This window comes from Gymnogyps californianus, chromosome 8, assembly GCF_018139145.2.
Source record: "Gymnogyps californianus isolate 813 chromosome 8, ASM1813914v2, whole genome shotgun sequence".
In the NCBI taxonomy this organism is placed as follows: domain Eukaryota; kingdom Metazoa; phylum Chordata; class Aves; order Accipitriformes; family Cathartidae; genus Gymnogyps; species Gymnogyps californianus.
Window position 1 is genome coordinate 14,733,711 of NC_059478.1, and position 22,383 is coordinate 14,756,093.

The 22,383-nt window shown below is 39.8% G+C and overlaps 2 protein-coding genes across 2 annotated transcripts in view; one reads left to right on the forward strand and one right to left on the reverse strand.

The window, feature by feature from the left end:
* The window catches only part of LOC127019087 (uncharacterized oxidoreductase ZK1290.5-like), a 54,112-nt gene extending 53,617 nt beyond the window's left edge, over nt 1-495 (reverse strand). The window contains exon 1 of the mRNA XM_050901004.1: nt 18-495. Within this exon, the coding sequence (XP_050756961.1) occupies nt 18-495 (478 nt within the window). The remainder of the gene's footprint in view (nt 1-17) is intronic.
* DPH5 (diphthamide biosynthesis 5) lies at nt 185-22,052 on the forward strand. The gene is made up of 8 exons (XM_050900671.1): nt 185-234; nt 446-628; nt 3,898-4,022; nt 7,334-7,442; nt 17,500-17,620; nt 19,740-19,779; nt 20,856-20,959; nt 21,803-22,052. Exons 2-8 carry the CDS (start codon nt 494-496, stop codon nt 22,024-22,026), a joined length of 858 nt encoding a protein of 285 aa, XP_050756628.1. The 5' UTR covers nt 185-234; nt 446-493; the 3' UTR covers nt 22,027-22,052.
* The last annotated feature ends 331 nt before the right edge of the window (nt 22,053-22,383 follow it).

Here is a 22,383-nt window from a genome sequence, read left to right on the forward strand (position 1 = left end):
CGAGGCGCGGCACTTACCCAGCCCCAGCACCGGGATGCTCCGGCCGTTGGCGAGCGGTAACGCGGGGCAGCCGTACGCCCCTCCCCCCGCCGCCGCGGCCATACTTAACAGCAGCGGCCCGCACGCTCCCCGCCACGGGGGACTACAACTCCCAGCAGCCCGCTGCGGCCGCCGAGGGCCGCAAAGCGCGGAAGGGGCGTGGCCGCTGGCGGCGGCGCGGCCGGCGGGAGGCAGGTGGGTAGACGGGCCGTTGGTGGTGGCGGCGGCGGATGGGCGCGTCCGGGGGTGTGTGAGGAGGTGGGGGTGGAGGGGTGCGCCCTGGCGTGAAGAGGCGGGTGACAGGAGCTGGGAGACGTGGGGCGACGTCTGGGCGGGGGTGGCGGCGGCCGGTGGCGTGGTGGGGCGTGGGGCGCCCCGGCTGATCCCCGTTTCCCTGCCGTGATAGGTGGCGGCGGCGGCACTGGGCCTGGCGGCTCTAACGGCCTCCCTAAGCATGCTGTATCTGGTCGGGCTGGGCTTGGGAGATGCCAAGGACATCACAGTGAAGGGGCTGGAGGCGGTGAGGCGGTGCCGCAGGGTGTACCTGGAGGCCTACACGTCCGTCCTCACGGTGGGCAAGGAAGCGCTGGTAGGTCTGGCCGCTGCTGTCGCACAGAGCCCGAAGGCCTCTCCTGCCAAGGAGTGAGGAGGGTGCTGGGGCTGGTAGGTCAGTAACGTCAGCGGGAGAAGCCGATGGTCCGTGTTATTGTGACCTTCACATACTATATTTTATAGGAGAAATCGTTTTGCTACCTTGTGAGAAAACTGGAATGCAAATAAAATTTTCCTTCCTACAAGTATCGACACTAGTTTTCATCTCAAATTCTAACAATGTGTGGAGATCCTGAAATATTGTAGAACTTGGTTAGAAAAACGTCTGATCTGTTTAAAAACAAAAAATCAAAAGGTGTACCAGAAAAATACATGTTTTGGAGCCTTGAACCTCTGTTATCAGCCTGAGGTATTATGGTGTGCCTACTGGGAATAGTAATTTGACTGTCTCACATTTCCATGTTTCCTTGTGGGCCGAGCTGTCTCACCATGTTGAGTCTTCCAGAACATACGCAGTTCAGTCAGAGATGGGCTGTTGAACAACATGGAGATAAGCTTTTTGTTAGTAAACATACCTTGTGGAAGAAGGCAGTAGTAAAAATGTACAAATTATAACTCTGATGGGTTCACTGATCATAGAAAGATAAAGTTTTATGTTGAAATAATACCAAAAAAAGAGCTTACCTACCCACAGAACAGGGATCTCGCCTCGGAATAAGCTGTGTAGTACTATACAGAGATGCTATCTAGGTCTTGGATGCTGTATAGCCATAATGTACTTGTATGCATACCTGTATGTCCATACAGCAGGTGAGACTTTTAGCTTGTAGTCAGCATTATGTGGTTTCCAGATACAAGCTAGGCTAGAATATTTGGGGCCATCTCTGGTATATCTGCTGTATTTTGAAATGAAGATATACTCCATGTTTTTCTGTTTTTTTCAGTACACTGAAACAATCTGAATTGAAATTAATCCATTCAAAACAAAATGTTATTTTTTTGTTGTTGTTGGATAGTTGGAAAATTGCAAAGTAGAATTGATTACTTGGATATTTTTACTTTCAAAAATCTGCATTTGCTATCAAAAAAATTGATGGATTCCTAGCCAGCTGAAAATAAAACATTGAATAATAGAAAAATGCGGAATATTTTTGCTGTGGTTATTTTTGGGGGTTTGTTTGTTTTGTTTTTTATTGTTTTAAGTCTTTTGGAAACCTTGAAGTCCCAAAGATGAGGTAATTGGGGAAAGTGATGAATAAAAAAAGTAAAAGATGCTGTCTTACCTGAAACTGCCTAAGAGGGAATATAGAAATTAATCACCAAGTGTTGATAATACAGCCCAGTTTACATACAAGTGACAATGCTGAATGTTTTATTTAGTAGTCTGAAGGTCAGTCTCTCCTAAGCAACATGAAGAGTTATGGGAAAGCTCTCAAGAGATAAAGAACAGATTCTTTCCTGCAGGGATTTTCTAGAAATCCTCCTGTGCTGATGCTTTTAAAATCAGATCTCAAAATTCAAATGACATGACTTGCTTAGTGTATCTTGTTGGCCTAAAATGTATATTAAAAGCTATTTGATGTTGACCATCTAAATTGGCCCTCAATTTGGTGAAAGAACTGTTTGGACCCGGTGACCTCCCAGTAAGTCTACACTTTAGTTTTTGTCAGGAGAGTGGTTTTTATATATCTTCTAATTAATGATTTGCACTGTGGAGCCGTCTCAAAGCATGCAAATAGATTCCATTAGATGAAAACAAACTGAAAGGTGTGCTTCTGGGAATGCACCTGATACGCTCTATAGTGTGCATTCGCTTACTGTAGTGGACTAAAGTTAGTCTGGTGCAATGGTAAACCCACCAAAATGTATGTAGCATTGCTGTTGAATTCTCAGCACCAAGTGCTTTGCTTTATAGATCAGCTCCCGTTGTGCTGTACTACTTGCTGATGTGCATCTAGTGTAAGATAACCTAATAAAAACAAACGAGGTGTCAAAATTTGTTGTAGTGTGTTTAGTATAGACCTCAGCAGTGCTCCAGGGTGGCTGTCAACCGTTCTGAATCACAGATACAAGATTTGCTTATACATTTATTTGGTCCCCTTTCTACCGAATCTGTACAGGTTGCTGTCTGTTTCACAAGGGAAATAATATCCTCATTTTACAGAGGTAGAGAAACTTATCTGAAAATGGTGAGGAATTCATCTTTAGAAAAGGGAACCAAACCCAGTAACAGAGGTCCCATATCTAGCACTCTGGCTATGGGATGGATTTTTTTATGGAAGCACTGCTCCGCTTCTGTACAAGTATGATGGTTCTCTTGTCAATTCACTATTCTTTGCGGGCAAAGATGAAGCTATCACTGAGGTCACAGGAGAAGTCAGAGGAAAATCTTTCTGGACCATAACTGACATAATAGTTTTATCAATTTGTTAATATTTGCAATACCACCCAAATTTTCTGAATGCTATTTAGAACAAAACCACCTTTTTTGGTCTATGCCCTGGGAAAAAACCTTTATCTAATTATGTAAACAGCATGTGAAATATATGGTGACGCATGACTTAGAGACAGGTGTGTTCATGATGGTCAGACAACATGTTCTAGAACTAACAAGTTTAATTACACATGTGAGGTTGATTCTGGAAATAAAGGCATTTAAAGCATACAAAGAGACACGATGATTACTGAGCTGCTGAAGAAAAGCAAAGGACACGATCAAATACATGTTTACCTGTGTCCATAGTAAAGTATTTCTTACAGAGAACTGAAGATGAAGGATTAATACGAAATCATTTCTTAGATGTGGTTAGTTACAATGTACTAAGGAAAAATCTAAACCACTAGGTTGTGGTATAGCTAGTGTCGTATTTGTATCGGGTTTGATTTCAGTATTATAACTAACCTAAGCAGTTAGGCTCAGACTTGTGAGAGGGGGTGCCTCACAGTAGGATGAACGGTTAAATTCACTATACCTAGAGTCCACCCAGGTACCTTCAGTATGCAGGTGTGATTGAGCTACTTTTGGAGCAGCTCCTCAGCTGACACAGAAGGCATAAAAACCCAAGTCAGTATCAGAATAATGTGCTTGACTATTTTTTGTCAACTCAGGAGCTGCTTTATGGGAAGCTCAGGTGTTCGTGCAAGGGGAGACAGGGTTCTCTTAAGATATGGGTCAGCTGCTGGGGAAGATAATAAAGTTGGCCTTTCCAGTGTCCATTGTCTGTGTTCCTGAGTGGGCACCCAGAGAGATATGAAAACACTCCTAAGCATCTTATTTTGGTGTTTCTTATTAATTTCAATTTCTAGGAAGAGTTTTATGGAAAAGAATTGATTTTGGCTGACCGAGAAACGGTGGAACAAGAAGCAGATAGCATTTTAAAAGAAGCTGATGTTTGTGATGTCGCATTTCTTGTGGTTGGAGATCCTTTTGGGTAAGACAAAGCAACATTTGAATTACTGCTGTAGCTTGATCACTTTCTTTTTTCAGTAGGAAGGAGCTATACTCCATAACTGTAATTCTTTATGAAGAAGCTGCTTTTCAGACCAGAAGCACTTTTTATGTCTTTGTGTATTTTTTATTGCATTAAAAAGATACATGCAATTGTCTACACTTTATCTTGCTTTGGAGTTTCCTTGCCCAGATATCCCTTATAGATAGGAACGTGGACCCTCCAGGATGTATAAATCTTTACTTCAGCAGTCACTTATCATTTCATTCTCCATGCTAGCTTTTATAGAGAATATTTTGTTCCAGGTTTTAGCTGCTAACAGAAGAAATTCTAGGATATCACATAATTAAGAAATGTGCTATGTTTTGAGAGAGTATTCTTTTAGTTGCTATTTGTACTTATGAACTGCAGCTTTTATGCTCAGTTGTTTTAGAATGAGTACTGATTGTTGGTTGTACAGTGCTTCTGCTTTGATATATGTAGTTTTTAAAATTACTTAGGTCATTATAAATGTCTTCTCATTTTGGTTTATTAAGCCTTTTGTTTCCACTTTTTATTCCTGCTGAAAAGTATAGTCTTTTTCTATCACCAGAAGGATCTCCTTCTGTCTTTTCATTCAGGCATCATCAATCTGTAATGTCAAGCCATACAGAAGAGCTTTTAGTCTCCAGCTGGTGATTCAAGATTTATACCACAGTGTTAAGGGGCACAAGAAAAATCAAATCACTGAGCACCTTATTTGTGAGTGAAAAAATAGAGAGAGTTTATGGAAAAAGAGGAGCAGTGTGCACATCTGTCAAAAGCAGATAATTTATGTAAATACAGGTTGAAGGGAATTGGCAAGAGAATATTAAACTAGTATTTACGGGCAGATGATGCTGTATTTCAGAAATATTAATTATACTTTCAATGCATGATAACATTAAAATTAGGATTCATGCAGAGTTTTAGAGCCACGTTACCTATACCCTTGTGCTCTGATGCAATGACTGATGTAAGTACACAAGATGAAGAAAACCAACCTACATGTATTGAAATGTAATTGCTACTTGTAAGCAGTATCTTGATCTGCCTCAGTTATCATTAGTTTCAGTGTCAAAATACTTCCATTTTGATTAACATACTAAATCATTGTAGAAAACTACCCTTTTTTTGAATGAGTTGCTTCTCTCTAAATGTTTATGTTCTTAGCTCTTAATATTGCAGTTAGAACTGCTCCTATGCCCACATAGAGCCCTAAGGATTTAGGGGTTCATGAGGTTACTAGGAAAGAGTACTGAATGTTTCTGTCCTAAGAGAAGTCATATGGGAGGAGGATAGAAGCCATCTGACTGCAGCTGATCGTAGAGTTTCAAGTATATTTGCAGATAAGAAGAGTACTTGGCAGCCTGAGGAAATCTCAGGTGTTGGTGGTTAATGGTTAAAATGATAAAACAAGCTGTGTCCCTGTCATTCTTCTTACTGCTGTTCACTGCAAGTTTTTATCTGCATATGTGGTAACAGCTATGGATGCGCTAGCAGGAACCTGACAATTTTAGTAGCATACTGGAAAGCCCACCTTCATCTAGCCTGGTGCTAACATTCATATTATTACTACCCATAAAACTTAAAATCTGTATCAGTGACAGAAAATACTAGTATGGGTCTGGGTGCAGAGGGCTGACTCCATGAAGCCTTTGCTGGTACTAGCTGAGTGCTCATGAGGGCACTTCTGCTTTTAGCTACAGTCATTATGGACAGATCTATTGGGAGAAAATACTGGCTGGAGCAAATTTCAGTGAATAAAGCCAGCTGATCCCTTGGTCAGTATTAGCATAACCACAAAATCCTCCAGTGCTCCTTGTCCTCTGTATGTGAAGGGAATAATACAAGGCTGTAAAACTAGTCCCCTCTTCTCTTAGAGCAGGCATTCTTAAATCACCTCTCCTTATGGAAGTCAGGAGCATAGTTTATTTACTAACCAAAGTGTTGTTTTAGATCACTTTACTGCATTCTCCTAGGTCTGGGAGCCTGTTTGTATCAGGGTCTCTGAGTTCCCAAATACAGATTGCTCTATTTTTTCCCCTCCAAAGACATTGATTTCTTTTTTAAATGATTGATCCTTACAGCCTTGCCAGCTATTGCCACATTTGTGTTTCAGTATGAAGCACCTGATCTGCTGATTTGTGCTAGTCAGGCATGCAGTGTCAAAATTATCAGACTAAAAATCAGGGGAATTCTGTTAGGGTAACTGAACTGAACCAGGCCAGGGTGAAAGCAGTCTTCCTATTTAATTATTCTGATTGGCATATGCTATTTCTTTCTTTGCTTCCTTCTTTGGAATGGCCACACAGAAATGTGTGGTACATCTTGGGAATGAGATGGCTAAGGCCATTGTTCAGTTTTGATAAATTTAGGCAAGGGGTAGGTGCATTTTCATATTTCACATGGAAGATGGAGTGCCTAGCAGGTACGTAAGCAAGATACATATGTAAACCTTGTTGCAGTTCAAAGATTTGCTGGATCTATATATACTTACCATCTTAGAAGGACTCTAATCCCATTTGTTACCTACAAGCCCAGTAATTCTTGCACCAGTCACTGCAAGACGTTTATTGAGCATTAGACCTGGAGCCAAATTTAGCTCAGTTCTGAGCTTAACTAGAATTTTCTTAATTATTTCAGAATAAACTTCATCGCTCAAACTTAGGCATTGTTAATTTGAGTAATTTGGCTTAAATATTATAAAAATTGGTTTAGTCTAAGGATGTTTTTTCTAAGTACTGCATGCAGTTTACTTCAGTCTGTTCCAAGTTCTTGTTTGAGTGTGTTGCTTTCCTGGCATGCACTGGTGCAGATGGGAGAAGGCCTGGCTGTGCAGTGAGTAAGGAAATAGTGGAGTTTTGTTGAAGTCTATGCCAAATAGAGTTTGCCTTTACAGTTCAACAGATGTCCAACAGACACCGGCAGAAGACAAAGGATAAATGGAACTTTCCTTTTTAAGTACTTGCCAAAGCTACTTTAAAAAGTAACAGTTGTGTTGGTGGTACAGTTTTAATGATGCCAGAAAGCTGCAAAGAACCATAACATACTGAAGATGCCTGTATTTTCAGCTGGAGAAGATGACATATGGAAGCCTTATTGGAGTTTTTACTTTCCCATAACAATTAGTCAAGCTATTGTTGCCCTTTTGGCACCTCTGCATTGCCCTAGTTGTGAAGGGTTTAATTTTACTTTCAAAACAAACTATAATGCTAGTAACACTTGGTCACTTTATCTTTTCAGTCTTTAATTCCTTTCTTTTCTTAACACAGGGCCACGACACACAGTGATTTAGTACTACGTGCAGTAAAATTGGGGATTCCATACAAGGTCATTCATAATGCTTCAATAATGAATGCAGTGGGCTGCTGTGGTTTACAGGTAACATTTTTGTATATATGCTATTCCACAACTGCTAAACTTAGAGTGAGCTCTTCTACTGCTGTAGCAGTGCATGTTGCAATCTGAAGTTTGAAGGTCTGTAGCAACTGTACACTTCTGTTGTCAGAATTTGTTAACACTTCCTTTTCAGCGTGCTACATGTCAGCAAAAGTCCCTTTTGATGAGTGCATGTGAAAATGAGTAGTAACACTTCTATTCTTCTCTGCTCTCTAACCTCCCTCTGCCCCAGGAGACTTTGATGTTATTTTACAGATAAAGCTTTGCTCATGTTGGCTTCCTTCTACTACTGATGGTCACCTGATAAGTTTATTCTTAAATTAGGTTGTTATCCTGCTGAGAAATATGCTGGTCTTGTCATAAAAGGAATACATGCACAAGCTTGTCTATATGCCCAACTCAGATCATAACTAATAGCAAAATCTTGTATGTGGTGCATTCTTTCTTTCCGAGGTTGACCTGTCTTCACTTTCTGCCCATCTGCCAAGAGAGGAGGGATTTGCCTAGCCAAGGACTAGAAGAACAAATGACAGGTTTTGCGCTTCTTGAATGGCTAAAGTAGAAAAGGTCTAGTGTTCCCCAAGAAAATACTTCACTGCTTCCCTTTACACATATATAGGTCCATTATTATTTTTCCTGCATGAAAAACGTTACGGCAGTGTATGTATCATAACTAATTACATATAAATTAGTTGAAGTTTCCCTCGTTACTTCAACATAGAACCTGCCCTCTCAAGGCTCAGAATGGTTCCCTGTGTATGGGAACGCTTAAATCAAGCTCCCACTTTACCAAAATCGAAAGCAAGCATAGGAATGTAAGTACTACAGACAAGAGTTGAGGGTTTGAACAATAAGTTTTCATCACTGAAGGAGGAAGCATTCCTTCCTAGCTTAACATAAAAGAACACCATTTTCTTTATTTCAACAAACAACCGACACCTCCAAATTTACACTGACAAACCCCAGTAGCCTTATTTCAATGCTGCCCAGCAGCAGCAAATCTGTTGCAATAAGTTGGGTATTATCTCTGGCTTTGATCACATCTGAATGGTTTAGAAATGTGAGAGCCCTGTCTGATCTGGCAGTTCAGCAACACTGCATTGACACCTGATCTGAGATGCGAATGCTAATGCTAAAGGGAACGCAGCACAGGATTCACATTCTTTATAATTCTTCCTGTGAACACTTTCTTAGTGATACCTGCCTATTGCTGTAAGACTTGGGCAAAATTATCTTTTAGGAAGGAAATAGGCTCCTTGGTGTCTAAAATCTACGTGTACAGCACACAGATGGCAGCTGTCGCATGACTGCACTTACTGGGGCGGGTAACACAAGAGTTGAGGCTGGGGCTCACCCTTTCCCCTTTTGGCTTCATGGTGGTGCAAAGTTTGCTTCTGCTGTCAAGCTGTTGACAAGTAGTTTCTACTACCCGCTATCTTCTTACTGTTCTTTTACGTTCATTAGGAAGAAAGATGCAAGGCTCATATTCCCAAAGAGAACAGGTGATTAAGTTTTCTGAAGGTTTGCTTCCCCCACAACTCCAGCTAGGCATAGGAAGGAGGAGTATAGAGCCTCTAGCTTAACTGAAAAAGAGAGCAGAAAACTAATTGGGAATACATTGCAAACAGTCTGTAAAGTTTTTCACATATGCAGAGTTTTGGAGGTTAGTTTACTATTTCCTTATCCCATGCTGAAGGGAACAGACCATGAAGGAAATGTGATGTTATTCACTCTGCAGTTAGTCCCCTTTTCCATTCTGGCTTGGGAAGGGCTGCTTCTTATAATTCAACATTCCTGTTGTTGTATAAAGCATTTTAGGAAATAGTGATCATATTGTATTACTGGACAGACTTTAAACAGCTGTGTGTTTAACTCTTCATTGCTCCTTATAGGCATACAGCAAGTGAGGAGTATCTTACAAAAAAGCAGCCTGTGATTTAATTAGAGTTGTGGTGGAAGTTTATAATTTCTTTCAACAGTCTTTACGTTCATGGCTGTCTCCTGCCATCAATTTAGTTTTGGAGTTACTGTGTTTCAGATTGCGAAGTTGCTGTCAAGTATAGCAGGGATTCCTCTTTTGCTTCACCACAGAAAAGGCTTGGCTTTTTTTCTTGTTTTAATCTGATTGTGATACAAAACCTCTTTCTTTCTTACTAGAGAAAAACAGGAAACACCTTTATACGCTGTTCTGAAAGCCATGTGCGTAGTGAGCTGTAACTGCTGATTAGGCCCTCAGTAAAATGCAGCTACAGCCCAGTCTGTTCACAAAAGAACATGTCTCTCGTCATCAGAGCAATGTTTCTGTGCAGCCAACAACGTTCTGGTAGTTGCGCAGTTTTCCTGTACAGTAGTGAGTTACTGAAGTCAATGGAGCATTAGTGATGGTTTGTCACCTTCAATTCATAGATTTATTTCTTGCCAAATTGTAAAGAAGGGTGAATATCTGTTTTCAAATACTTTTTTTTTTTACTGTCCTGCCCATTTAACATAATCAGTGCGCTGTTTTGAAGTCTGCACAAGTGAAGATTGTATTTGTACAAAGAACAGGGTTTTTTTCGTTTTGAAAATTAAACCTTTTGAACTTCTAGGAAGCTCCCACAGATTGATACAATGAGCTATAGCTATTGAAAGCAGGGGATAGTATAACTTAGCAAAGTATTAGTTTGACTGGGCAGAAGGCTCTATGACTTGCTGTGGCTCCCTCTTACATTGTTCTTGCTGTGCTTCACTGTGTCAGATTTTTTCTTTTCAAGGCTGAAGAGCATCTTTTCCCTCAAAAACAAATGAATATGGCCAGGGGGGAGAAGCCAGGAAAAGTGCCTCTGTGTGAGTGCCTCTTAGCACGTTCTCTGCAGGTTCACCTCTCTTGTCTGGAATCTGACATGTAGGTACGTTGATCACTCTGACACCTGTTGTAGTGGGGAACAACCACCAGTGAAGAAAGTCATGCAGTTTGGTATCTATACACGCTGCCAGGGGAAGTCAGGGAGAGGGGACAGAAGTCCCCAGGGGAAGGCCGAAATTCTCAGAGAGCACTTCTAGTGGGTGGTAACTAGCGAGACAGTTCAGCTTTCCTCATCAGCAGCTGCACTGTAGTTCCGTAGCTTTGGAAAGCTTAGCATTTTAGGTAACAGGCTTACCTCTGTTCTACCACTGCTCAGCTACCCTGTGAGCAAGATATAGCCTTCGCTCTATCCGACTAGGGTTCAGCATTGCAAGCTGAGAACAAAGAGAGAGCCCAGGCTGACTTCCATGGCTTTATCTGTACCCACACTCAGTTTTTCAGAATAGGGCTGATTGCTAAGGCTTTTAGCCCTAGAATAAAGAGGCAGAAAACTCAGGATCTCTAATTTACACCTTTTTCCTTCCTTCCTAATCTGCACGACATCTGGGTTAGTTTGGGAAGGTCACTGGCCAGACTGGTGCTCTTAGAACAGAATCCTCTCTGACCCAGTTCTGGTAATGTATCTTTGAGGTAGCGGTATGGATGGTCAAACACATGAGGAAGACTGCATCGTACTGACCTGTGATGCACGTGAAGGAATGATGCAACTTGAAATGGCTTGAGATAATGGCATTGCTGTAAAAAAAAGAGGATTGAGAACTAAAGTGCAAAGCGAGGAGGCAAGCCATGGGATGAGACAAAAGACTAAAATGAGCCACTCATTTCTGGCCGAGTGGAGTTGCTAGTTTTGAAAGCATTTACTTTATATTTTGGTAGGGTAGGTAGGAAAAAAACATGTCATGGCAAAGACCTGCCTTTCTTTTGAGACATACCCACTTTCCACCTGAATAGCTTCAGAACAAACATCTGCATGCCCCCTTGTTTCTTTCAGTGACTCATATCGATTTTTTTTTTGTTTGCAGTCCAGTTAATTCTTGTAAGACAATTACAGTTATAAAATAGTTTTGTCTTTCTGCTACTAGCTGATCACTTAAGTGCAAAAGCACTGCTCACTATGTTATTTTTGAGTCTTTACTGAACAGGTGAGTACATTTTCAGTGTCAAGTAGAAAAATATTACTTGTAGATAAGGAAGCTGAAGGATGCCATCATTACTCGCTGTGCTCATAGTCAAATAGAAAACCTGTAGTAGCTGCAGGAGCAGAACCTCTGAGTTCCACCCGCTCTCTCTGCCCTAATCTTCAAAAATACTCTGTGCTCTAATAGGAGGGGCTCTATGCAAAATGTTTTTATTCACTGACAGTTAAAACAAACTGTTTTCCATCACTGGTTGTTTTTTTCACTTAGTACCAGCTTCTGAGCCTTTTAGAAGTTGGCATTTGTTTCTCAAACCAATTAAAAGTTAAATCAGTGCTAGTCATACTACTTCAATACTCACAATTGCTGTTCAACTTAGTGCCATTTGTCACCAGCAAACATGAACCAGAAACATCCATTTAATCAGAATAGATTTTTTTGCTCCATTTAGATATCTTCATTTCAGATTAGTAACCCAAGTGACCAGGATCGGAAGGAATCATTGTTTGACATTGCTGGGAGGAGCCTTGGGAGGTTATTAAAGATAAGGTGACATTACCTTGGAGAGAAAATCCTGTCCTGTTCAAGTTTGCTTGGAGTCTGTAAGTCTTTTGATAGCTGAATTTTGTTCTGCTTGTAGAGTGGCTATTTCCTAAGTGCTGATACAGGAGGCAGCCAACAGAAAAATGTGTTCTTCCCTTTAGCTGCTTTTATGCGATTTGTCTCAGCTGCCTCCTGAAGACTGCAATCATGCGGAGCAGGCTTCCCTCAGCCAAACGTCGTTTTCTTCACAGTTCCTTTCTCTCTGGCATGTGCTAAGGGATTAGAGGTTTTTCGGATAGCTAAGCCAATCTGTTGGCTTGCAGTACAAAAAGGAGTCATAGCCCCGTGTGTGTGAATGGTAAAAACTTTCAATTTCATGTGAAGGTTCTCATGAGAGACACTTGAAGTTGCTAAAGGTCTGTGGTACTAAATAAGATAGTGTAAAGGGCTGGAGCTAGGCTTGCAGTTGTTTCATTTGACCAATTACAAGCAAAAATGAAGCTTGACTGATTCTTGCTACCTCTTTGTTGATGATTGTCCTACTTCCTAAGCTGTTCTCTGGCAACAATATATAATATAATATAAAGAACAGCAGGAGCCCTTTAATCTGATGTATATGGCCTGGAGGGTTGTTAACTGGTTACGGAGGATAAGGGGAAAAATCTGACTTGTTACGTTCCTTTTTTTGAGGATGAACGATGAAACTCTTATGTCTTAGCTTTTCTGTGTCTGTTCATTGGGATTTATCAAGAAGCAACCTGGGATAATGCAAGGTGCTCTACAGTTTCCAAATCCTATTGAGGAATAGCCTTAGGAGAAAAAGCCTTTTGGTGTCTGTCAGTGGGATGTGATCAGGCTGTGCAGTATCTTCATCTGCAGAACACACCTGTCCTGTGAGAACTATCTGCAGTGTAACCTGTGACCATCTCAATACAGAACATAGCTGAGTAGCGTTACAGTCCTACAGGGTTTACAGGCATTTGCACGTGTATACAGGTGCCAGGTCTGAAAAATGTAATGATAAGACTCCTTTTTACCATCTTCCCCTGACATGTATCCAGTTCTGAAGCTGTTTGAAATTTTAGGAAAGGAGGTAGGCTCATAAGTGAAGAATTGCTTTGTCACCATTGCAGCTGATACAGCAGTAATTCTGGGAAAGATGCTGTAAAAATAAATGTCTGCATTTTGAAATGTTTACTTCTTGGTTTCTCTGCAGCTGTTGCTCTACTGACCTTTAATATTATCTCGCATCTTCTCTCCTGCTTGCTTTAGTACTTTTTAGAGGATATGGGGGATCTTCCTTTTTTAATTTCCCTATTTCGTCTCAGCTTCTTCCTTCTTTTTGTGTCCTATATTTTTGTGGTGATTAGCCACACTAGTATTTTAAGTGAGGACTGTTGATCTGGACAGCTTCAGGTGTCTGATGTCATTCAGACTGGCCATTAGCAAAGTTGCTCAGTAGTTTCATTGAAATTTCACTTCCATGCAGGCTTTCCAAGCTGAGATCATGGTACAGCACTTTTTCTCTCATAGTTTATTCTGGCCTCTCAATTAGCAATCAATTCTGCTTATTTAAACAAGTAAAATAAGAAATATCATTGACAGAAGGGTTAAAAATACTAACTGAAAACAGGCACCTCTACCAAAAGTTGTCAAGACATTCTTTCATATTATGTGTGTAAATAAAATAGGGAGTTATAGCTTGTTCTGAGGTGATGAAAGTGTGAGTTGAAGAACAGCTTTCTGCAGTATTTTGTGAGAGGCAGAAAACTCGAGCAGGCAGAGCATTGCCTCGGAGTAGAGAGTTCTGGCTTCCTTTCCTGACTTCAGCTATTGCATTGCAAAATTTAAGTGCACAAAGCTTTGCTTAAGCCAATTACTACTTTGGCAGGGGGGAGGGGTATTTCCAAAGACTGAGGTCTTTCAAAATGACCTTTTGAAATTTTTCTGTGAAGTTTTTGAGCATTAGGGAGAAGGTAAGAAGATTATTTTCCAAGCTGAGAGCACGAAATGTCTGTCCAACCATTTCACTGAGCCCCTTTGAAATTCTGGCACTTTTGTGCCTGAGCAGAATGTAGGCACTAACAAATCTGATGATTAGTGCAAGTGTGATGCTTGAGATGTTTTAGCTTGTACAGAACAGATCTTGCCCACTCCTAAACCCCAGCTGCATAACGTAGAGTGCAGCACACAGAAGACCGCTGTGAAACTTCATTTGCTGTTGCCTCTCTTTAAAGCTGTGCCAGCAACCGTACAGCATGATCATTTCACTGAAAATATACGGAGCTCTTCATTGTCTTACTAAACAACTTCTTAACAATCTCAAGGCATGACATTAATCCTTAGTTGTGTTGTAATACACCTTGGTTAACAAATGTGTCACAGTTTTATTCCAATGACAAGCATGATTTCTGGAATTTTGGGGCCCTGTTCAGTCTTTTACGGTTGGTGGAAAGAATCTTTTTTAATTTCAGTGGGTTCTGGCTCTAGTGGACCTGCTGTACTCTGTAACTGCTGAATCCTTAGGATAGTAGTGGAATTTTTGGTATTTACTGCTCTCTTTGCAGCAAAGCTTTTCTTGAAAGTCTGATACTTCATGCTAGATTTCAAGAGGTAGAAATTAGAACACAGCACAGGAAACTGTATTAGGAACAAATTGAATCTGCGTGAGGTACAGGGAGAGAGTTAAAAATATAATTCTGATACAGTTATGTCTTGCTTCTTTAATGCAGGCTTGCTCTGGTGGAAGAGCAGTGCCTATGTTTGCATGAATGTCACATGTCTGCAGAGATCAAATGCTGGATGAGAAAAAAATGCTTGTGTCTGTAGAAGTCCTTGTAAGGTAATTGGTTACAAGTAGTCAAGCACAATAGGGGTATCCACTTATTGCTTCAGTTTCACAGCACTCATAGATGGCTGGTGTACCAGGAAGTTTCCAAAGTAGTATTTTCCCCTCTTTAAATTAAAAGTAAAAATATGTATGTTTTAGTGCTAGGAAATCTATTCTTTAGAAGTTTAGTTAGTAGAAGGGTATAAGTTTCAAAGGCATTTCTAGGAGGTTAATAAAATATGCCCCATTCCATCTTGTTGGTGTAGAAGCTACTTCTGTGCTGTCCAGGTGCTGAGAAAACAAGTATTTTTTTGAGACTATATCTGTATATGATATCAATAGTTTGTGAAGATATTCTGAAGTTATTTCTACTTGAATAGACAGGCCATTTCTGACAAAAATGTTTTATTATTTTTTGACATTCAGACTTCAGTTTTAATGCAAAACCTGGTAAACAAAGGACAGATTCAGTGAATCTGACTGGCAGTGCTTGCACAAAAAGGATAAGTTGCTTAACTTCTTGTTGGCAAAGATGATGGAGAATCTTTGTAATGATCAATGGAAAAGAGAAAAATAACAATCAGAACAAGTGCTGTAGGGTATAAAGTTGAATGCCCAACTTGTTTTTAATATGTGGCAGAGTGGTTTAAAAGATCTGATTCCCAACAAAATACTTACCAGATAGTAACATTTTGCCCATTTCTGCACATCCTTTTCTTTGCTAAAAGGCAGAGATGGAAGTTTCTCTCCTTCAGGTTATCAAAATGCCAAAGGGACTGGGATAAGATTTGAGGTTAATTGAGGCCACTTTCTGTGCTGAAGGAGAGCTGCTGCTTTTGGGAAATGACTGCAGTGGCTTTCATGTGGCAGATGGTAAGCTAGTTAGTTAGATTGGTACCGGACATTTCAGCAGTTGTTGATGACTGAAGGTATACTACCAATGAGATTAAAGGTTAACTTGCTCCCAGATGCTCTAACAGTGAAGGGGAGAAAGAGAAACTTGTTCTAATAGTTTTTCTTCAGATTTGGTACAAAATGGAAAGAGTTCTAGCTAGCCACATGAAAAACAGGCAAAACATAACTTGGTTTTTTCTTTTTCTAGAACACAGCCTTGAAATAGTTAACAAGTTACATCAGGAGCAATTAATTTGGTTCAGCCTATATTTAGTTTACTGGAAGAACCTTTGGGTTGTGAAATGTACGCTGTGTGTTCTTGTCCTTGTGCTAGAATGAAATATTTAAAAGAGGAAACGTTTTCAGTAATATTCCAGGAATCTTTGAATAAACGCTGTTCCTATCAGCATGAATGGTTAAAATTTGAGCTTTTGGTCCCTTGAAAACAAACATGTTTCTGCTTTGATTCAAATTCTGTTCTGCCAGCGTAAAGGCATTAAAAGCACAACCTAATGCCACAGTAAAATGCAAATCCCCAGATGGCACAGAGCTGCCAGAGATGCTTCTACATAGGGTCCTCTTCTCTGCTAACAGCACACACAGTGCCTCCTGTAGTGGGCTTGGAAAAGCAGTTTTTCCTTCCAGGTTTACAGAGAAAGTGGGGAGGTTAGCCTGTATAGCTGTTGTTTCTCTGGTGGGCTTGAGCAGACAGAATATTGGCAAGCTGTAAAACCCATCTGGAATGGCCCCATTCCAGAGCTGAATTGACCAAAATTGATGCATGGTTTTGCCCTTTTTCAAGTTGGTTACAAAAACTTCCAAGCCAAATGCTGCCTTAGGTTACATATGACTTTCGCTTTTGCATCACTGGAAATGATTGGCAAGACTATTGCTTCAAATGTCTTCACTGAGATTAGGGACTTACAGTAATAAATAGTGTTAAGATTGAGAATAAAATCAGTGAGTATCTTTGACATAGAATCTGCTAGCAGTATTCTTCTTTTATGCACCATATGTGCATAAAAAATGCTGCACCTCTCTGCTTCATGCACAATCTGTCCCTGTCTTCAGATCTTCGTATTCACTGTCTCTTTAGACTGTAACTTCTTTTGCATGATACAGCTTTCATCTGCAGGAAAGTTTTAATACAAATACTACTGTATCAGTAGAATCAAAACATTGTAAGTATTACGGCATTATTAGAAGTTGCCTACCCTTAACCAAAATAATAAATAAGTAAGTACTAATTTTGGTGCTAATCTTACAAAGTTTTTGCCTGTAAAAGGACTTCAGAATTAAGTAACAAAGAATAGAAGGTAGATTGAAAGTTAGTTAATACCCATTGGAAAGGTGAATGCAGAGATAGGTAGAAACTTTACAGGTAGTTCATTAGTCGTTCTTTAACACGCTTTACTGTTTGGAGGGTAAAAGAACAACAGCACATCTCTATTAGGAAGAAGAAAAAACAGTTCACAAATTACAGATTTTGTTAAAAAGGAAGGAGGGAATGCAAAGGAATGCACTAAAACTAGTCAAAAGATAGAGAAGCACAGGGCAGCTTTTTTAAAAGGAAGCATTATTTTTAATGCAATGTTTTGTTATGTATCTACGAAAGAGCAAACTTAAGCATGTTGTAGGAGAGTACTCTCCTACGTGGTATGAAACTTCTTTCTTAACTAGGCTCAGGACTTTTCAGTGTTGCCAATCGTTCACAGTTTTCATAGCATTTTATTGCATGCTCTATTTTTTCTTATTGTGTATGTGTGTTACCGCATTTGCTTTGTTTTACAGTTGTACAATTTTGGAGAGACAGTTTCTATAGTTTTCTGGACAGATACATGGAAGCCAGAGAGCTTTTTTGACAAGATCGAGAAGAACAGGCAGAATGGAATGCACACACTGTGCTTACTTGGTAAGCAGCAGCTACCCTGGTTCCTTAGCTACCATCTTCCGCAGCGTCCAGAGGCAATAGTGATAGGCATGAGATGAAGTCTGTGATTAAACAAATGTTCTTAGCTAACACGTATCTTTGAAAACATACCAAAAATTGGAACGTTAGTGTATGTGTACTTAGAGTCAGTTCAGCCATTGTTCATGCTACAGCGGCCAGGAATTTCTTAAGTCCTCTTTAGAAAATCCGTAAGAAATGATGCCTTTGTAGAAGTCAACTAGGAGCAGGAGGCCTGTATTTGCTCTGAACATCACTGTGATTTTAAGCTAGATCTAGCTCAGGATCCAAATCAGATTGCAGTGACTAGCACCTATCTTTTATTGACTTAATTAGGTTAGAGCTCAACACATTTGACTTTCTGGGGAGCTAAATCGTACATTTAACCGCATTTCTATTTTGTAAGGTGATTTTTCCTAAATTATCTAAGGATGTTTTGGCAAAAGGTGATTGTCACGTGAGAAGCTTCAGTGCTGTAAAAAATCCTTGCTGATCATGGAGCTGAAACGGACTACTGCTCCCGCCTGACCACTGGCCCCAGGCTCTCCCGTGGTGCTGTCTGATCTTTACCCTACCCAACAATCCTCAGCTGAAAGCCACTTTCTGAGTAACTCTACTAGTCTAGGTAACTCCTTAAAGATGATGGAACTGCCTGCATATAAACTATGAGGCACTTGCCCATTTGTGTGTATAGTTATATACCTTTCTGTATCATCTTTTAGACACAGCTGGGATCTCTCAGTGCTAAATACATTAATATTTTAAGTAAAAACAAAGTCTGTGGTAACTGGAGGATCCTGAGCAGGAAACAATTTAAATGTGTAAGCATCGCTGCACACCAGACTTTCCAATGCCTTGAAAGTTGCTTGTTTTCAAAATTGGCTAAAAATCAGAATTCTGGTAACTTGTTTTAAAGAAGGATGACTTCACAAGTGTTTTAAGCAAGGATTATTACAACTATAATATGTTAAAACAAAGTATTCTTTAGATATTTTGTATAATCATTTCTACGATCTCCCTTTAAAATTTTTTTTATACGGTAGCGAGAGAGTAAAAATTTCAAAACTGTAAAATTGCATTATAAATCTCATGTTTCAAGGACAGTTGTGGTACCTGCATCTAATTGTAGCTCACAGCTGAAAACTACCAATTTCCAAATTAATTGTTCCTTTAATACTATTTGGTCATTCTGGTCTATGTATTGATTGTTTATCCAACTAGACTAGATTACCAGATAAGCAAATGTGACATAAAAAGGTTAGTGCTGGTAAAATTCTGAACTCAAAGTGACTTCACAGACATATAAGCAATTTGGTAAACTGTGCACTAATAATCTTGCAGCTTTGCATTTTAAACCCCTTTCTTCAGAGTCACTTTGGTTTAGGAGTTGATTGTGTAACTTAGTACTTTTTTTTTTAAATCAAGATTAAAAATGTATCCAGCTTTCACTATGACAATATTTTGGGGGCATCTGAATACAGATAACGTTCGACTGCCTCTTGGAGAGATTGTGGTCAATTAGAGTTTCAGAAAATTGCAGATGTGCAGAGTCTTACCTGACCCCTTCCCTATTTTAGTTTTGCCCAAATCCTTTTTTTTTTCCTATAACAGAAGATTGTTCTAAATTTTGATTGGGACAGGAAGGAAGTGCTAACGAAAGTCAGGTTCCTGCATGGCAGTGATGTAATCACTGTCGATCAGTCATACTGTTTTACCTTTTGTGACCACAACGTAAGAGTAGTCCCAATACCCTGGTGTGCTTAAACATGGTGGTATTTAGCTATGCTATGGTAAATATGCCTGCTATTTGTATACTTAGCAGTATTTTTATTTGTCTGTGTTGCTCTGAAATCTGTGAAACTTGCCCTATCTTTGGGTAAAATCACATGCATAAAATCACAATACTTTGTGGTTAATTAACATATGAAACAGTAGAATGTAATCCATATTCCTTTTTCCTGTAATAGCTAAAATGTTGTTATAAAGTTTATAGAATCTGCTAATTAAATTAAGCTTTACCTACATAGAAAACTAAGTGAGAAGTTTGTAGGGAACCTGCGTTTTAATATGTTTTGTTCTTCAGATATTAAAGTGAAGGAGCAGTCTCTGGAGAATCTGATGAAGTGAGTCACCATTTGAAAATATATAGAAACACACAGTGTATGTACAAAGGGGTTTTTTGTACAAGGAACAAAGGTGCTTTGCCCATGGTCTAATACTGAACTTACCTGCCTTCTCCTCTTGTACTTCTCAGTGGCCATGGTCTTTTGTTTCTTACAAGGAGTGGAACTTTTTTGTTCATTACAATAGGACCTGGCTTTATTTACAGTAACTGAGTGAAGTTGCAGCAGAGCATGATCTTTTTTTTAACTGTTTCTGTGAGAAGCATTAAGTCAGAATGGGGTAAGCTTTCTGCTTGGCAAATGAAGTGTTATTTTACTACTGCTCTGTCCCATCCTGAAACAGATTAATAGCTGAAACAGTGTTCTGAATTCATTCCTCCTTACACTGGCTAGAAACAGCGTGAAGTACTGAATACATACCACCCTTTTTAAACAGCTCAATAAGCAATATATAGAAAATGCTCTTAAGTTCATTTAACTGTATTCAAAAACGCTCTTGCCACATCTTAATCAACTCTCTGCAATCTGTATGTTTTGACAGTGGCGATTATAAATGGTTCCTTTATAGACATGCTGTAACTCTGGTCTAAATTAACATTTGTGAAGTCTCACAGTATCATTGAGGTTTGTTTATTCTGGAGTTTCAAAATAAAATCTGACTGAATCCACAGTTGGCAAAGCAAGCAGCATTTTATTTCAGAATATATTTCTAGTCTGTAATCATCTGCCTACAGGGCATTTGACAGAAAAACAGTAGTTTGCCCTTGAATTTAAGTCTAATGCATCTTTCAGGAGTAGCTGCAAAACCTGCATATTGCTTCCAGCAGCTCAATTTGCTTTTAGGACTCAAATGATCTGCCAGCTAGAGGCCCTGCTGTTTCACAGGTGTGGTGAGAGCACAAGAGGCTTCTGTCTTCCTTAAAAATTCCACTCTTGTCTAAAAGGCCCAGCCTGAGAGCCTGGGCCTGTTTAAGTTCACTTTGCTGGTCTAGAGGTTTCTTGAAATAAACTGTAAGAACGCTAGGGATAATGAAATGGGTTATATGTGAAATTTCTCTCCTTTCCTTTCCCTGCAGAGGAAGAAAGATTTATGAGCCACCACGCTACATGAGTGTGAATCAAGCTGCAGAACAGCTTCTTGCCATTATTCAGAACAGGAGGCTCCAAGGAGAAGAACCAGGTACTATTACTGCAATGTTTCTATCCGCTACTACCCCTCTCAAGTCACACTCATTGATCAGCCTCTGAACTCTACTCCCTTCCTCTTAATCTTGGCATTCTCTTCCTCTGCAGTGGAATTGAGCTGCCTTAAATCCTAGTCATGAGATGGATTTGGCAGAGCTTGAACATAGTGTAGCTCAGCGAGCAGAGATGAACAAGCACTAGTGGCTCCTGGAGGTTTAGTCAAAACCTCACTTTGGTAACCCTGTACTGTTTCTAGCCATCTTTAACTGTGAGCTCTTTGATCCATTAGAGTTGCAGGAGGCGGAAGGATTCTGAGCATTTTAGATCAGTCAAGCTTCAAAAAGTTCTGCTACGTTTTATTTAGACTAGTCACACTCTGCTCTACATGAATAACAGCATGAATCGAGGTTAACCCAATGATGCAGAACTGTGATTTTGACCTTGAATTCTTAACACTTCTCAAGAGCAAACTGCGAAAGATGTTTATTGAGACCAAGGTGAAATATTTAAGTTTATTCCTTAAATACTGTGAAAATGAAAATCCTTTCATTTTATCCTTTACATAGAATGAATCAGAAGCAGCAGTTTCCTCAAAGTGAACACAATTCCTGAATGAATTTCATATTCTACTTCTGCTGCCTTCCCATTCTTGCTTATAAACATCCCTAACATGCAGCTTTATTTTCTTTGAAGAACAAGCTTCTTTCTAGGCCACTCCAATGATTTATTAATTAGAGGTTTAAGAAAGCAGCATTAAGGTTTAAGCATTTGGAGTACTTTTTCCTTTATGATAGGACCATTAGTCAATAAATTAAGCATTTAATCTTCTTTCTTACAGAAATTACTGAAAACACAATTTGTGTTGGCCTCGCACGTGTGGGTGCTCCGGATCAGAAGATTGCTTCAGGCACACTATATCAGATGTCCACAGTGGAATTAGGCGGTCCACTACATTCTTTGATTGTTACAGGCACTATGCATCCTCTGGAATTAGAAATGCTTAAGCTTTTTTCTGTAGATAGTTGCAGTTTTGAAAAGAATGCATTTCAAAGGACCACTTAAATAAAAATGAGGCATTTAAATTTTTATTCCATCTTTAATTTCATGACAGCATAAAGTTATTCCTGTGAATATTTAGAGCTTGCCTAAGTGCAGTGAGATTGTATATTGCTTCAGAAGACAGCAATGTAGGAACATGGACCTGCTTTTACCTGAGGCTACAAACTGCAAGCTGCACCTGCTAGTATCAGCTTCTAACATGTAGACACCTCCAGAAACCTTTAAACCCCTTCGTCTGATTCAGTTCATTGACATCTACCTCAGTCTTAGGCTGATGACTAGGATAAGAAGTGCAAGTAGAGAACTGAAGAAGTGTACCAGCTATCTGTCTGGCATCACTTTGCTGTAGTACATTAACCA